The sequence below is a fragment of the Coregonus lavaretus genome (genome assembly GCF_964263955.1).
Source record: "Coregonus lavaretus genome assembly, chromosome: 5".
Taxonomy (NCBI): Eukaryota; Metazoa; Chordata; class Actinopteri; order Salmoniformes; family Salmonidae; genus Coregonus; species Coregonus lavaretus.
This window is the reverse complement of record NC_139992.1, coordinates 26,180,551-26,197,987: the sequence shown is the minus strand read 5'-3', so window position 1 is coordinate 26,197,987 and position 17,437 is coordinate 26,180,551. Positions and strand designations below refer to the sequence as shown.

The 17,437-nt window shown below is 40.8% G+C and overlaps 2 protein-coding genes across 2 annotated transcripts in view; both read right to left on the bottom strand.

Annotated features, from left to right (window-relative positions):
• Positions 1-194: 194 nt before the first annotated feature.
• LOC311129892 (leucine-rich repeat-containing protein 58-like) lies at positions 195-11,565 on the bottom strand. Its single transcript, XM_084162421.1, has 4 exons — positions 10,920-11,565; positions 3,364-3,492; positions 2,717-2,994; positions 195-2,560 (listed from the first exon to the last, which is right to left on the bottom strand). Exons 1-4 carry the CDS (start codon positions 11,504-11,506, stop codon positions 2,367-2,369), a joined length of 1,188 nt encoding a protein of 395 aa, XP_084018547.1. The 5' UTR covers positions 11,507-11,565; the 3' UTR covers positions 195-2,366.
• Positions 11,566-13,177: 1,612 nt separating this feature from the next.
• The window catches only part of fstl1b (follistatin-like 1b), a 61,103-nt gene continuing 56,843 nt past the window's right edge, over positions 13,178-17,437 (bottom strand). Inside the window, exons 9-11 of the mRNA XM_084162829.1 lie at positions 16,016-16,126; positions 15,765-15,859; positions 13,178-14,665 (exon numbers count right to left, since the gene is read on the bottom strand). Coding sequence (XP_084018955.1) covers positions 14,624-14,665; positions 15,765-15,859; positions 16,016-16,126 — 248 coding nt within the window. The 3' untranslated portion in view covers positions 13,178-14,623. The remainder of the gene's footprint in view (positions 14,666-15,764; positions 15,860-16,015; positions 16,127-17,437) is intronic.

The window sequence follows — 17,437 nt, the reverse complement described above, 5'->3', positions numbered from 1 at the left end:
ATTAGTCTACATAGCAAACAATGATGACAGAAGCTAAGGAGATGTCATCATAGCTTCAGCAGAAATGAGATGTGGACTATGAACTCAGAGCTAACTAGACAGATAGGAGATAGTAGTGCAGTCAGCTGATGTTGCAGGTTATACCTCACTATCGTGGGTAACATGTTTCACAGATATTCCACACACATTTTTTTGACATGAAAATCAAACTTTATTAGGGATTGTATTATATACTGTACAGTCTATATTATAGGGGAAAAGTGCACATACTTTAGTACAGATCATCGACCTGTATGAGTACTATATTATATTCAGTAAGTCATCTTCAATAAAAGCACTGTATTAGCGTGTGAACCATTGAGTGTATAAAAGCAGTACGTTACAAAAATTGCACAATTGCTTAATTTTCACAACATTGTGGTTAAGATCATGGGTAGCACTTTACTTGACGCCTAGCGTCATAACCATGTCATAATGTCATAACATGGTCGTAACACTGTCATGACCCATATAATTACACCTATTGTGACATATATTGCATTATTTTATGGCTGCTTATGACACCTATACTAGTTCAAAACCCTCATTTACTCAAATGTCTTTTTTTCCCTGCCAAGGAGTTAGATTTTTGTTGGAAAGTTTGTTTCTTAAATTCTTTGTTGTTGAAATGAATTCTTTAGTCATGTTTTTTCCCCCATCATATTTTAAATAACTTGTAGAAAATACACTGACTGTCAAGAAGCATTATGACCATCCTGTGTCACTTTACATGGACTAAGAAAATACACTTTATGACACTGTCAAGAAGCATTATGACCATCAGAATCATTTATGCCAGATAGGCCTATCATGTACATGCCCTTATGTTAGTCATCAGTCCAAAAAAAGGGTGTCCTCCTGAAATCTGATCCCAGTCAGATTTGACATTGACTTACATCAATGTGTGCACAATTACAATGATAATATAATAGGGCAAATTTCAGAATGTTATAGAATATAAAAATACTGTTGATGTAGGTTATGGTGTAATGTATGTTTAGCCTTGTGTGGTAGGTTTTGACACTCTTATGTAGGCGTCATAACCAGCCATAAAATAACTACTGTGGTGGGTTGAGACACTTACGTAGGGGTCATAACCAGCAATAAAATAACACAATATATGTCACAACAGGTCTAAATATGTGTCATGACAGTGTTACGACTATATTATGACAGGTTATGTAATCTGTTATGACATCATGACATGGTTATGACTGTGTCATAACATGTTATGACACTAGGTGTCAAGTAAAGTGTTAACACAGCATAAATATAAAAAAAAAAAAAAGTGAATTGTTACATATTACAGGTTCTGTTCTCACTTTGTTTTCTTTCTAGAATTCATTTTCTCTTCAGTAAGGCATATACACATACATACAAAAGCACTTCTACATGGTACTGTAACAATAGACCAGCATTATTGAAAGGTCAGCTACTGTATTATTCTTCCAGTTACCATAAACACGTACCTTCTGGAGACATTGTCTAAATGTTCCCACAAACATCACAAAGACGTTGATACATATATCTATAACTGTCAAATTTAGAGAATACCAAGGGCTGGAAATACAAACTTTCATTGTATCTTGTCGGATTCGTTAGATTTTCTCCTTTCACAGTAAATGTGTGTGTATTGTGCTGTGAGGCGTCCATACACACTCTGCCCGGCCTAGATCAACTTCCTGTGAGAGAAAAACAAAGCTTTCACAGAGAACCGGGTCACACACTTTCTGTTTTCAGGCACTTGGAAAGCTCACATTGTTCATATCCTGACTCTCAGGAATGGTGTGATAGTGTTCTAAAATCATGAAAACCTTTCGATAGATCACATAGCGAGTTGGCAAAGTTATGGTTTCTACTGCCCTCCTATGTTTACCCATGAAACCATCAGGAATGGAGTGAAATTATTAATCTGTTTAAGGCACTGCTCAAAGTCAGAAGGCATCAGTGATCTGTAATGTTACTGAGAAATAGAGCTAAGATCCCGCACATCATTTGCCCCTCAGTTTTAGATGGCTATAGTGACTGAGTCAATGGGTTCCTGGGGACATACCCACCTAAAGGTATTTGTCCTGGTTAAAGGTCCACAGTGACAACAAGATATCTCTCACGTGTGTGTGTGTGTGTGTGTGTGTGTGTGTGTGTGTGTGTGTGTGCGCGCGTGCGTGCGTGCGTGCGTATGTCATAGTGCGCGTGTGTGTGTCTAGCGTCTTGCATCAAACACACACAAACAAGAGACCAGAGGGGTCAGAGTTCATCCCCAGAGAGAAAGACTGGGGTTCTGAGGCTGTTGTCATGGTTAGGACCGGAGGTCCTTCCACTTCCTGCTATCCCAGCAGCACCCTCTGCAGGCGGTAGGCGGGCACGCTGATCTCATCCTCTGACTCGGCATCGCTCTGGGGGTTGGAGCTGCAGGGTGAGGTGCATTCTGGGGAGCACAGGTAGTGCATGAGGGGCAGCCGGTACTTCCCACAGAAGTCCACAAACTTGATGTGGCGCACGCACGAGTCAAAGTACACGCCTGGGGAGAGAGAGCAGAGAAACAGACATAGAATAAGCACACTGAAATAAATCGACACATACTTATACATAAACAATTATATACAGACAAGCAGAAAAAGACAGGGACAGAAATACAGACACAGTCCAATGAGAAACTAATGTGTAGTAGACGTACCGGCACACTTAGGATTGGGACACTTGCTGGCCAGGTCTAGGTAGTGCAGCAGGTGAGAGGGCATGTCGCAGGACGAGTATGGAACATTCCGGCTCTTGATGGTACGACCTGCCAGCTCCAGCAGCGACGGCGGGTCATAGGTCATCTCCTTGACGAAGCGCACCACCAGGGGGTTGCCGCGGAGACTGAGCTCCTGCAGGCGCACCAGGCTGAGGATCTCCCGGGGCAGGTAGGTCAGCAGGTTGTTATGGAGACTCAGGGAGCGCAGGGAGTGGAGCCTGGGGGGGGAGAGAGATTGGCAAGGTCATGGTTATCGTTGTGAGTATTATGAACAGAAATCTAGACCGTGGTTAGTTTATGGTTAAGTTGTAGTAGTCCACTATGGATGTGTTGTAGTAACCAGTTGAGCTATAGTACTGGTGCACCTTGAATATGGTTGGGTTATGACTGTCTTGTAGTAGTATTATTATTTTGTTGTTGTTGAGTTGTATTAGTATGTACGGGATACGCATGGTATACATTGTCTAATGAAATGCTTACTTGCAGGTTCCTGTGGTTATATTATGGGTGTGTTGTGTTTACCTTGTGAGCTGTGGCAGTATGCTCTAGATGGGGTTGAGGCTGTGTTATGGTTATGTTGTGGTTACCTGGTGAGCTGCGGGGGTACACCCTGTATGCGGTTGTCACACAGGACCAAATAGCTGAGGTAGGGCAGGTTGGCCAGCTCAGGAGGAATAGAGGTGATCAGGTTACCACCCAAATACAGCATCTCAAGACTGACAGAGAGAGAGAGAGACAGAGATAGAGGTTTAATATGTTTACATCATATCGAGTGGTAATTAACATTACACCAACAAGTAAAGCATGCCTGAAGGTGTTTAGGACTTTAAAAACACCATAACATATTGTATACTGGACAGTTCCAAGTGCACACATGTTTTGACACATCAGTACCACAATGGGGTTCCCACATGTTGACATAGATGCTGTATGTGACAGCAATGCATTACCAGAGTGGGTGAAAGGCATCAAAGATTGAGCGGCCGGGTCCATAGTAAAGGAGTATAACATGTGTGTGTGTATTTGTGACTATGAGGTATGGGCTGGAGCAGTGGAACTGCTAAACCAACCGTCTCAAAGAGGAGACACACACTATACACATACCACAGAGAGGTGCTGGAATTTCTATCTTTAGCCTACCTGCCTGTGTGTGTGTGTGTGTGTTTACTCTGACTTTGTGTAGGGGCCGCCAGAGGTAGAGGCATTACTAGAGAGTCCCAAAAATGTTTTCAGCTTGAAGTTTAGGTTTAGTGCAATCAAATGCAGTGTAGGCTAAATACACAGTCCTAAGCAGCAGACAGCAATGTGGGGTAGTCATATAAACTGAACAAAAATATAAAAATGCAACAATTTCAAAGATTTTACTAAGATACAGTTCATATAAGGAAATCAGTCAATTGATATTAATTAATTAGGCCCTAATCTATGGTTTTCACACAACTGGGAATACAGATATGCATCTGTTGGTCACAGATACCTTAAAGAAAAAAAGGTAGGGGAGTGGATCAGAAAATCAGTAATTATCTGGTGTGACCACCATTTGCCTCATGCAGTGCGACACATATCCTTGATCAGACTGTTGATTATGGCCTGTGGAATGTTGTCTCACTCCTCTTCAATGGCTGTGCGAAGTTGCTGGATATTGGCGGGAACTGGAACACGCTGTTGAGGTGGCTTATGGTAGAGAAATGAACATTACATTCTCTGGCAACAGCTCTGGTGGACATTCCTGCAGTCAGCATGTCAATTGCACGCTCCCTCAAATATTGAGACATCTGTGGCATTGTGTTGTGTGACAAAACTGCACATTTTAGAGTGGCCTTTTATTGTCCCCAGCACAAGGTGCACCTGTGTAATGATCATGCTGTTTAAATCAGCTTCTTGATATACCACACCTGTCAGGTGGATGGATTATCTTTGCAAATGAGAAATTCTCACTAACAGGGATAGTTTGTGCACAACATTTTAGAGAAATAAGCTTTTTATGCGTATAGAACATTTCTGGGATACTTTATTTCAGCTCATGAAACATTGGACCAACACTTTACATGTTGCATTTATATGTTTGTTCAGTATACAACAGATGACTGACAGAGAGAAACAGATGACTATTGGTTCAAAGTCCACAAATCTCCAATGGTAATGTACACATTCACAAGTGTTCTGCTTTCTCCCAATCCCTCTGAACAGATGAAAAAGTGAAAAGACAGCTGAACACTGGGGAAATAGAGAGAAAGAGAGAAGAACAGAGGGAGCAGCAGGGACAGAGAGACAGGGAGTGAAAGGGATATGTAATGGCCTGACACTGAAAGTGAGCAGTCAGCCCATCTGCCCCATGGTCTGGTCTGCCTGTGGAACTGATGACACAGCAGCGACTGGGAGAGGCCATTATGTGTACTTGGGGCCTGAGCCCTGAGCCAGCCCCTCAGGGACAGAGGGTCTAAAGAAGCCATTCAGGAACATCTCAACACCTCACTCTACAGTTACCCCACTCACACACACACACGGGCACACAGCCCTAGTCCCATACAACCTCCATCATTCATTACTATAGATATGAGACAGTGTGTATGTTCAGCTGCTCTGAAGTTTTCAGTGAGATGCTGTCTCTTTACATGTAGTTTGTGTTGGTTAATATGTTTACAAGACACAGTGCGTGACTGTAGGCCTATCTTTGAATGTTACTCTGGCTTTGGGTTATTGCACCATACCCTGGTACTACCCAACTACCACATGACAATAAGGCCAAAGGAACAAACTGTCCCTACATGTCACACTGAGTGGGGAAGGTGTCATAGTGATGCCAGTAATGTCGGTACAATAAGGCAGAGGTAAATATTGGCCCATACTTACATTATAGGCCATATACCATATTATTGGTAACTAAACTAACTACCGGTATGTTCTTGTGAAACATACTTAACAATGGTAAAAACTACATAGAGACCGTTTTGTACTGACATACTTGTTCCTGTGACAGGAAATGACATACAGTGCCTTCAGAAAGTATTCACACCCCTTTAATTTTTATTACATTTAGATTTGTTGTTGTCGTCACTGGCCTACACACTAACCCATATTGTCAAAGTGGATTTTTTTATTTATTCGGAATGTTTACAAATGAATACAAAATGAAAAGCTGAAATGTCTTGAGTCAATAAGTATTCAACCCTTTTGTTATGGCAACCATAAATTCAAGTTCAGGAGTAAAAATGTGCTTAACAAGTCACATAATAAGTTGCATGGACTCTGTGCACAATAATAGTGTTGAACATGATTTTTGTACCCCGTAAATACAATTATCTGTAAGGTCCCTCAATCGAGCAGTGAATTTCAAATACAGATTCAACCACAAACACCAGGGAGGTTTTCCAATGCCTCGCAAAGAAGGGCACCTATTGGTAGATGGGTAAAAACTAAAAAAGCAGATACTGAATATCCCTTTTGAGCATGGCTGTGATAGGAGAAAACTGAGGATGGATCAACAACATTGTAGTTACTACAATACTAACCTAATTGACAGAGGAAAAGAAGGAAGCCGGTACAGAATAAAAATATTCCAAAACATGCATCAAGGCACTAATGTAATACTGCAAAGAATGTAGCAAAGCAATTACATTTTTGTCCTGAATACAAAGTGTTATATTTGGGGCAAATCCAATACAACACATTACTGAGTACCACTCTCCATATTTTCAAGCATAGGGGTGGCTGCATCATGTTATGGGTATGCTTGTAATCGTTAAGGACTGGGGAGTTTAGGATAAAAAAAATAAACAGAATGGAGCTAAACACAGGCAAATCCTAGAGGTAAATCTGGTTCAGTCTGCTTTCCACCAGACACTGGAAGAGGAATTCACCTTTCAGTAGGACAATAACCTAAAACAAAAACACAAGGCCAAATCTACACTGGAGTTGCTTACCAAGAAGACGCTGTTCCTGAGTAGCCGAGTTACAGTTTTGACTTAAATCTACTTGAAAATCTATGGCAAGACCTGAAAATGGTTGTCTAGCAATGATCAACAACCAATTTGACAGAGCTTGAAGTATGTTGAAAAGAATAAATGGGCAAATGGGCAGAATCCAGGTGTGGAAAGTACTTAGAGACTTACCCAGAAAGACTCACAGCTGTAATCGCTGCCAAAGGTGATTCTAACATGTACTGACTCAGGGGTGTGAATACTTATGGAAATGATATATTTTATTTTCAATAAATTTGCAACAATGTCTAAAAACATGTTTTCACTGTCATTATGGGGTATTGTGTGTAGATGGAAAAATAAAATCCATTTAATCCATTTTGAATTCAGGCTGTAACAAAACCAAATGTGGAATAAGTCAAGGGGTGTGAATACTTTCTGAATACTTTCTCTTGCCATTTAGCAGACGCTTTTATCCAAAGCGACTTAGTCATGTGTGCATAATTTTTTTTAAACGCATGTTAGGCTTATTCTTCTATTCTTACCCTTGAATAAGACATGTAACAAAACTTGTTGCCAAAGATGGTAAAGACCAATCCTGACTAGCTATAGTAACATCACTAAAAAGCAATGATCAAATCAGTTGATGACAGTCAGCCAACAGGGTTAGTGTTGGCGACTGTAACTGGGTCGTTCAACTAAATGAGTGCCTTTTGATATTTTAAAGTAGACATTGTGCACCAATATTGAATATTAAAAACCTGTTATATTCAACGAAGTGCCCTTTAATATAGGCCACATGGAGAATTCAATAAATCAAAATTTTAATATGAATAAAGACTTGCTAAAGCCAAAATTCAGCCTTTTGACATGTCCCTCTGTGTACCCTCTGTGACTTCCAGGAGGATTTTAACCCACTTGACCCCAAAAATTCACAAAGTTTTCAGCATCAAGCCCTAGTTATGTTGTTGAAGAACAGTGCAGATGCAAAGTTTGGTAACAGAATGACGGCACAAACAACGCAAACCGTAATTCTGTTACCAAACTTTGCATCTGCACTGTTCTTCAAGTAAATCCTTTTTTGTAAAATGTTTGTGGAAATTGTTGAAAGTAGTCATTGTGCATAGAGTTATATGGTTTGTTTACCTTTGCAATCATCGGTTTTTGTTTGAAATACATTTTAAAGTGAAAAACCTGAGTCTCAGTGTCACTCTTAACATGGAAAAGTCATTTCTGAAGATTATTTATTTCATATGATTAGTGATTCAATTTGAGGTAAGTCAAATTGAAAAAATATAAAAATGCAACAAAATATGGTGAAACTATTACCTTTTAATTATTTTTTTCTCCAAAAGAAACATTGAACATCTAACACTCAAATCAGTGTAAAAGCAGGTGAGCTGGTTCTACTCTTGTTTGCTGTTTTGTGGTGGAAAACTTAGTGGGTCGAGCATAACACGTCAACCCTGTTACCCATAGAAATATATATATTTGTTTTTTGTGAAGCTTGCATTACATTTCCCCTCTTGTTGCACACAACAAGCTTCCATTACCCCTTTCACAAGGGGATTCATGGCTGATTGAAGATGAAATCGTCAACCCTGTTACAATCGACCATGTTACTTAATTTGGAATATGAGAGCCTGTTAAAATTTAGTGAAATTAAACATTGTTTTTTCCCCCCACCAAGTTACACATCTCAAAAGGCACCGAATGGGTGGAACGACACCTATTAAAGCCAATGTGGGTATATTCCAGCTGAAGTCAAAGTATTTACACACTTATCTTTTGTAAGCCTATAAATGGGCTACTGTTTAACTGCATGACATGTCCCACATCCTGGTTGCACCCACTGATCTCTGAGACTTTATGATTTGTTTTCTCTTTTATGATGTTAACTGGCTATATAGTCAGATCAGTGGCGGTCGGTGCCGTTTAAGATGATGGAGGATGATTATTATTTTTATTTTTTATGAGCATGGCCTTACAGTTTTTCTATTGCAGTATATTAGATGACAGCCATTCATATTCCATTCACCCAGCTCAATGTAACATCCATAGGTTTAGGCTACTACATGGCACTCAAATTTTCCCTATACCCATCATGAGGTTGCTACAACTTAGCCTATGAATGAAAGTTTACAACGTAGGTGCACACATCGAGCGAATTTTTAGTAATCAAGGTGACAGTGACACATTCAATACTGCCTTGCACACTCTTGCCTGCATCTAGCTGATCTAGGGTGTAATCATTAGTCCAACAGTTGAAAATGAGAGTTTCTATTGGACCAATTAATGTATGTTTATCCCCGTTTTGTTAAATTTGTTCCATTTAAGGAACGTTTTTCAACAGAATCGGCAGAATGAATACACCCCTGATCACACGCAAACACAGTTCACTTTCATAGCAGCCACATAAAAACAGCATGATCACTTTGCTCGTTGTACATATAATTCCTTCTTGCAACTATCTACACGCTCTCCGTCTCACACCTTTTCCCTTCGCTTGTGGAATTCAGTGAATAACACATTAGCTGTCTGTGACCAGGCGAAAAACCCTTTCAAGCCAAACCTTCATATCATGACCACTAACCGCTACACACAGCCTACATCGTTGTCACCTCAGTCAAAAAGTATTTGTTCAACTATTGTCTTTCTTTCTTTGAGTCAACTACTCACCACATTTCATGCACTGCAGTGCCAGCTAGCTGTAGCTTATGCTTTTAGTACTAGATTCATTATCAGATCCTTTGATTGGGTGGACAACATGTCAATTCATGGTGCAAGAGCTCTGATAGGTTGGAGGATGCCCTCCAGAAGTTGTCATAATTACTGTGTAAGTCTATGGAAGGGGGTGAGAACCATGAGCCTCCTAGGTTTTGAATTTAAGTCAATGTACCCAGAGGACTGAAGCTAGCTGTCCTCCGGCTACACCACGGAGCTACCCTACAGAGTGCTGCGGAGGCTACTGTAGACCTTCATTGCAAAACAGCGTGTTTTAATAAATTATTTGGTGACGTGAATATATTTAGTAGAGTTTTATCTAAAATGGAAAACTTTAATGTTTCACTATTTTTTATAAATTCACTGAGGAAGATGGTCCCCCCCTCCTCCTCTGAGGAACCTCTGAGGAGGATCCTAAACTGTTCTCACTGATATCTAATATCGTTGATATTAACCTACCACTTTTTCCAGATGACCTTGTTTTTTACTACCCTTGGAACACACTGCCCCTGCACTTTATACAAACGTGGCATCATTCACATATTGACCACAAGATGCTTGAATTTCTGTATGTGATCATGTGTGTATGTGTGTGCGTGAGTGCGTGTGTGTGTGTGACTTGACTATGTGCAAGGGAGTGTGTGTGTTTTATTTATGAATACTAGTTAGTCACCCCAGAGGTTGTTTACGTGTACACCACAATATGAACCACATATTTCCTGCTCTGAGTAACTTTGTGAGTGTGGCAATGGCAGTCTGTCATGCCCCTGCCCAAGAACAGATAAGATTCCTGGATATCTCACACACCTGTCAGGGTTGCTAAAGGCCTGATTGGCTGGTAAATGTAATTGGCTGGATGTTGTGATACTATAAAGTTTTCATTTCCTGAAAAACATACAGGTTAGGTTGGGATATAAAGTCTGCTTTAGTTTAGGCTGAGGGAGTGAGGATCTGATGAAATCCATTTAACCATAGTCCTGGCAATCAAATAAGTGCATTCTGTTTGTAAAGGCAAGCTACCATGGCAGTAGGCTACAAGACAGCATAGTATAGCTTGCTCCCTCATCTCTGCCTCTGACAAGTCACTGATGTAATGGCATCAGTTCAGCCTTTACAACCCAAACCCACAGCATTGGCAGTTGAACTATCCTGTACCCGTTGAACTAAGAAGGGTGCAATTGCGGCCTGCAATTCGGGGCGTTCCTGCATGTGGGCATTCCTGCATCTGCAGGAACCACTCTTTATACTTCTATTGGTCAATTTTTATTGCAGGAATGCCCACATGCTGGAACAACCAGAATTGCGGCCTGCAGTTAAACACGATTGGCTGAACTCTCTGTTTGCCCAGGAACCTGACTACAGTAGGCCTAAACTGGTCATTGTGACAGGCCGTTTGTTGCAAATTATGTTTAAGGTTGTGATGTAATCACTGGTGACTGCAACAAGCTAGTGCGGTAGCAGCTGGTGAGGCCGCGGACACCGTTATGTAGTCTACATACCTGGTTAAATTCTCAATTTCTGCAGGAATACTTTGGAGTCTGTTTCCCCCCACGGAAAGTGATTGTAGCCGCTGCAACTTCAGGAACTGCGCTGGCATCTCCTCAAATCTATTGCCACTTAGATTCAACACCTCCAACGGCAAAGACCCGAATTCCTTGGGAAGCGAGAATTCGTCCAGACGGTTGTTCTTGGCTATTAGTGTTCTGAGCTTCGTTAACCGGGTAATGCCTTCACAGATGACCGATAGTCCGTTGTTGCTAATGTCAAGAAACTCGAGGTTGGAGAACATGCAAACCGATCCGGGCAGCGAGGGCAGTCGGTTGAAGTTGAGATACAACTGCTTGGTGCCCCTCTTTCGCTCCTCGCTGATGTTGACCAAGCTCAAACTGTTCAAATTCAGACGCGACAGGTCTAAAACACCCTCACCATGTACGTGTGCGGCTCCTTCATGCAGCTCCATTTCGCAGCGTAGGCTACTCTTCAATATTCTGGACAAACTGGTGATCGCACTCTTTATGGTTCTCCAAATAAAGAGAGGAATCCAATGCCAATGACCCGAGTTGCATGTGTGTCTCATGAACAACATTAGCGTGAGCAACAATAATGGAATCGGCGGGGTGCCTTCAAAATAAAAGTCCCCATTGAAACTGATGCAAACGGAGGAAAATAGTGGAATCATGACACAATTACACTAGATCATGCCAAACAAGGTTGTAATGTTATACATTCAAGAAAATACAATTGTTTGTTCATTTTACAAAAAAACGAACTGTGGATGTATTAGACCTTAGAATTGCATTGGAGATATGTATATGTTCTGTACAGCCTAACCTATGGATTGTGCACCCATGAAATGGGGTATCAGCCGTCTCAGTGACACCTAGAAAACACAATTATCAAGAGTTTACACAAATATTAGTATCTTAGCTCTTATTGCAGGACTTTGACTGGGAAATCACCTTCCCAGTCATTGTAGGTTTTGGACATTCATATTGCACTCTACAGCCTAACTTATGTATTGTGCACCCATGAAATGGCGTATCAGCCTACTCAGTGACACCCACAGAACACCACTCTGTAGAGTTTACACAAATGTTAGCGCTTTTATCTGTTAGCATCAGGTTCAATGGAGACCTTTATTTTGAAGGTGAAACGCCGAGTCCACTATTGCTGCTCCCACACTCATGTTAATGTTGTTAATGCAACGTTGCAGTTGACGAAATGCTCTAAGACCAGGTTGCAACACGACACACTGTATCTCATGAAAAGTATCTGGGTCAGTAATTTACATTTAGCAAGATTATTGTGTAGAATAGAGAGAGTTCACTCTGTAAATTGCCAGAACCTGGCTGGTACAGACAAAGCAACTGTTCAGCATTGAGTATTTGTAGTACATGTTTCAGGATTGGCTTGTTCCAGTAGCTCCGCCCTAACTGTTGAACCCGTTCATTGGCCTACATGCATTTATCTCAGTTGGATCTGATCTGATAGAGTAACATCACGAAGTGTATTGTCTCCCGTTTGCTAGTAAAACAGAATAGTCGTGCGTAAAGTTGTAATGGGTCCATAATAAACTAAAACTGGGAGAAAGTTGAAGGTGAAAATGAACCAGTCTGCTCACCTTCCCTCTCCCCTGGATATTATGCAATCATCCACTAGTAGCCTACATTATGTAAGACATCATGCGAGAGAGTGTGTATACTTATATATATATATATATATATATATATATATATATATATAATCAATTTTATTTTATATAGCCCTTCTTACATCAGCTAATATCTCGAAGTGCTGTACAGAAACCCAGCCTAAAACCCCAAACAGCTAGTAATGCAGGTGTAGAAGCACGTGTATAACCTGATGTAGGTTATAAAAGCAACCTCAATTCACCCATATCCTACTTAAACCACAATGCCTCCTGCAGAATAAAAATAAAAGCACACTGTTTGCAATGTTTAGTGACTTTTTAAAAATATTCTCATATTACAGCCACAATATGGACCAGATGGCATTGGAACACTGCCTCTTGGACCAATATCAATGGAATGTAGGCTAGATTTTCTGTAGAAAACCACACCAGCAACATTTCCCGGATAGACAGCTCTGATGCAAACGTGATTATTTTATATTTTTTGTGTCTTAAGATATTTATGTATTACTGTTTGAACATAAAATAACGTAAAAGATTAACACATACAGACAAACAGACAGACAGACAGCTGGAGACACACACCCACACACACAGGTTGAGACATTTGTAGTACTGTATAGGCTGTTTTTATTGGCATACATACTCCTTATACACGCTGCATTCCTTTTAGAATAAAAAGTTATTAACCAAACTAGTTATGGAATTTTCACACAAACATTTAACAAGGACTAAACCAAATAGCTCTAAGGTTACTATCAAAATTCTGCCAATTATAGTCTTGCCCATTCCAATTGTGGTTTAAAGCTTGCAGGACACGAGACCTCTACAGTGTGTCTGCAGGCCTATGTTTGGGTGTTAAGGCACTGATTTAACCACAAATAATTCTCAGGATAAGTGAGATTTTTACAAATAAAACATAAAACAAATATGACACACACTCGAAAAACACTTCCTCATCACACACACACACACACACACATTATCTGACATACGCATTCACTCTGAGTTAGAGATGCATCTAAGTTACGTAAGCTGACAGCGAGGCTAATCCTTATAACTGATTGTTGATAAGCACAGGTATAGTGTTGTTGCTGGGTCCAGAGTAATGCTTTACCTGGAGGGGTTCGTACATCATTTCAACATCATAGTCATCATCAGGCTTTGGTTTCAGTTCTCTCCCTGCTGTACTCAGTTCAGCTCTGTGCTTGTTTCTTCCATTCTATATTCTACATGGGGTTTCAAATTTAGATTACTATTGCTTCGATGTTTCTGAAACAAGCACCAGAGAGCGCTGATTGAATACAGCACAGGAGCCATTGCGATCACATATGATCTCCAACTCAAGCATATAACAAATTGTACATAGGAGCAAGCGTATTTGTCAAAAAGCAGGACATACTAACTAAACGGGACAATCCACTAAGGCCTGAAACTATGCTGCTAGTCACGGATGGAGAAGTGCATTAGTCAAGTAGTATCATGGCAGTTCTGTAAGCAAATAAGCTTAAAGTCAAGTGTATGACATCCCACTCCCTTCCCCTACAATAGGACACTGTCATTGTCTTGCTCTACACTTCTCTAACGCATCTTGAAGGACTTTCGTTTCCTTGATGGAGAAAGGTGTCCCGACAGTTCACTCCAAATATCTCTCATCTTTCTCATTTCAAACCATTACCGCTTGCTATTTTACTAACAAGAGCAATACCAATGAATACTGTATCTATATTGTATATATAGGAGCAAAATAAAATAACAGTAAAAAATGGACCCATTCCTAGTGCAGGGTGGAGTAATACAATTAAAAATAAAGACAGTACTTAATACAAGGAACTCCTAAAATAATACTCTAGACTGCCCCTGCATCTAACAAACATCAACAAAATGACACATAGTAAAAAAGCTATAATAATTAACATATGAGTAAATTCAGCAAGGGCACAGGGCCTCAAGGTACATCAAGTATGGAGGAAGAGTGATCTCTCTCTCTCTCGCTCTCCCTCTCTCTCTCTCTCTCTCTCTCTCTCTCCTTCAAGCCCTCATTTCGGCCTCTTAGGCCTCCTTTGTGCTGGCCTTCATCTTCTCCACTGTTTCCTGTGTTTGAAAGAGGGGGGGGGGGGGGTAGAGGGAGAGAGAGACAGAGATGGGGATAGAGGGAGATCGCGGATATGAAAGGAGAATGTAATATATTGTCATGAGAAGAGCAATATATGCCATGTAACTCTGATTAGATAGTAACAGACTCAATACCCCATATTCCTCTACCCAGTGCCGAGGATGACTTCCCCTTAGTTCCTCTAGTGTAAAGGATCTCTACCTGTTCTTAACTTCAATATTGGCTTACTTTTTAGTATTAATACATTCATGGGAAAACATTACAACGTTGTTGTTGTTGATGTTAATGTTTGATGTTGGAAGATATTCTGTTTGAGGACAGAGTACATGACCTTGCTGACTCTTCTATGGCTGAGAGCCAGAACTGCTCACATGTACACATGGATTTTGTGTTGTAGATAAGTTGTAGTAGAGTAGTGGCCTGAGGGCACACACTTAATGTGCTGTGAAATCTATTGTGAAATGTATTGTAATGTTTTTTAAATTGTATAACTGCCTTAATGTTGTTGGACCCTAGGAAAAGTAATGGGGATCTATAATAAATACAAATACACACACAATGAGTTGCATGGTCTGCACAAGGTTAGTCATCAATAAAGAACAACTCTCCCACTGTTTCTTTCTCAGGACAACTAAACATGCTGTATTGTATGACAAAGCATATCACCCACTCCCTATGGTCTAGATCAGGGCTCCAACCCTAATCTAGCGCACCTGATTCTAATAATGAACTGGTTGATAAGCTAAATTAGATTAGTTACAACTGGCATTGGAGCAAAAACCTACAGGAGGGTAGCTCTCCAGGAACAGGGTTGGAGAGCCCTGGTCTAGGTCCACTATTTGCATAGTCATGACTGTTCAAACCACCCTTAATTACTCATGGGGTGTAGTACACATCTTTCAAGGGTTGAAATGGGTGTAATAAACTCATTTGTTCTGAACTTTCAATAATATTGTAGCTAGTTGATAACTCTGTCTAGACAGATTCCAGAGCTACCCATCTGTCTGGGGAGATTGGAGAGCGGCCTGGTCTGTCCGTTGAACATTGACCAACTGTTGCCTCTGGTGACAGGCTGACCTGGTGCTTGTTAAGCTCGGTCACACGGAGGCTCCATTCCTCCTCGGTCATCTCCTGTCCCGCCTCCCCGGTCTCCTCGACAACCGCTGTCTTGTCTGAGAAAGAGATGCAAAGAATGAAAGAATTACAGGAACAACTGGAGAGAGAGAAGGACAGGTGTTGAGTCCTTATCTGTTGTGCTGTTTGTGGTTAAGATGACTTTTAGATGAGCCAATGTGTCTATGCAGGTGTGCTGGTGTTTCTCTCCTCACCAGTGCAGGTCATGGCGGTGCAGACCCAGTTGCCACAGGCACACACACAGCGGTTACACTCCACCTGCGTCTCAGACCCATCATCATAGGTCTCATCCTCCAGGGCACACTCTGCAGGGGGGCACATAGAATTCAAGTTGAAAATAGATCGGGTACAGCAGTTATAGTGCCTCTCATACACCCCACATCTAACAAAGAGATAGAAAATTCCCTGCTTTTCAGTTGAATCGATTTATTCTAACTGTCTAAATAAAACATTGGCAATGCAGTTGAGTAGTGCGGAGTTTGTGCATAGTCCACAGCAGAAAGAGCGCAGCAGAGCGATAGGGAGTGCGAGTGTGTTTGCATAGTATGTTAAAGCACTCTACTACAGTATCTGTGTCCTTAGCTCTGGTGAGGCCCCAGGGTAGGCTCTGTTTTCCGGACTGGAATGTGTGCAGCTGCCTGCTTCAGCTGTGAGTGAGGTCAAACACTGAACTTTCCCCTACATCATTAACCTGAACCTGTTATAACCCCAGCCTTGTGGGCAATTCCGGGCAATTCCGCTTAGTGTAATACTCACCATTATTTTAGATACACTACCGTTCAAAAGTTTGGGGTCACTTAGAAATGTCCTTGTTTTCGAAAGAAAAGCAATTTTTTTGTCCATTAAAATAACATCAAATTGATCAGAAATACAGTGTAGACATTGTTAATGTTGTAAATGGCTATTGTAGCTGGAAACTGCAGATTTTTTATGGAATATCTACATAGGCGTACAGAGGCCCATTATCAGCAACCATCAGTCCTGTGTTCCAATGGCACGTTGTGTTTGCTAATCCAAGTTTATCATTTAAAAACCCTTTTGCAATTATGTTAGCACAGCTGAAAACTGTTGTGCTGATTAAAGAAGCAATAAAACTGGCCTTCTTGAGACTAGTTGAGTATCTGGAGCATCAGCAATTGTGGGTTCGATTACAGGCTCAAAATGGCCAGAAACAAATAACTTTCTTCTGAAACTCGTCAGTCTATTCTTGTTCTGAGAAATGAAGGCTATTCCATGCGAGAAATTGCCAAGAAACTGAAGATCTCATTCAATGCTGTGTACTACTCCCTTCACAGAACAGCACAAACTGGCTCTAACCAGAATAGAAAGAGGAGTGGGAGGCCCCAGTGCACAACTGAGCAAGAGGACAAATACATTAGAGTGTCTAGTTTGAGAATCAGATGCCTCACAGGTCCTCAACTGGCAGCTTCATTAAATAGTACCCGCAAAACACCAGTCTCAACGTCATCAACAAGTGCATTATTGTTTGTCACATGGCCTTAAATTGTACCAATTTGTTTTTCTCAGTCGCCCATGTTATTTCAATATTTCAATAATAAATTATTAGATTTTCCCATTGTGTTAATGATAGTAACCCTTTTTTAACAGCTAATAAA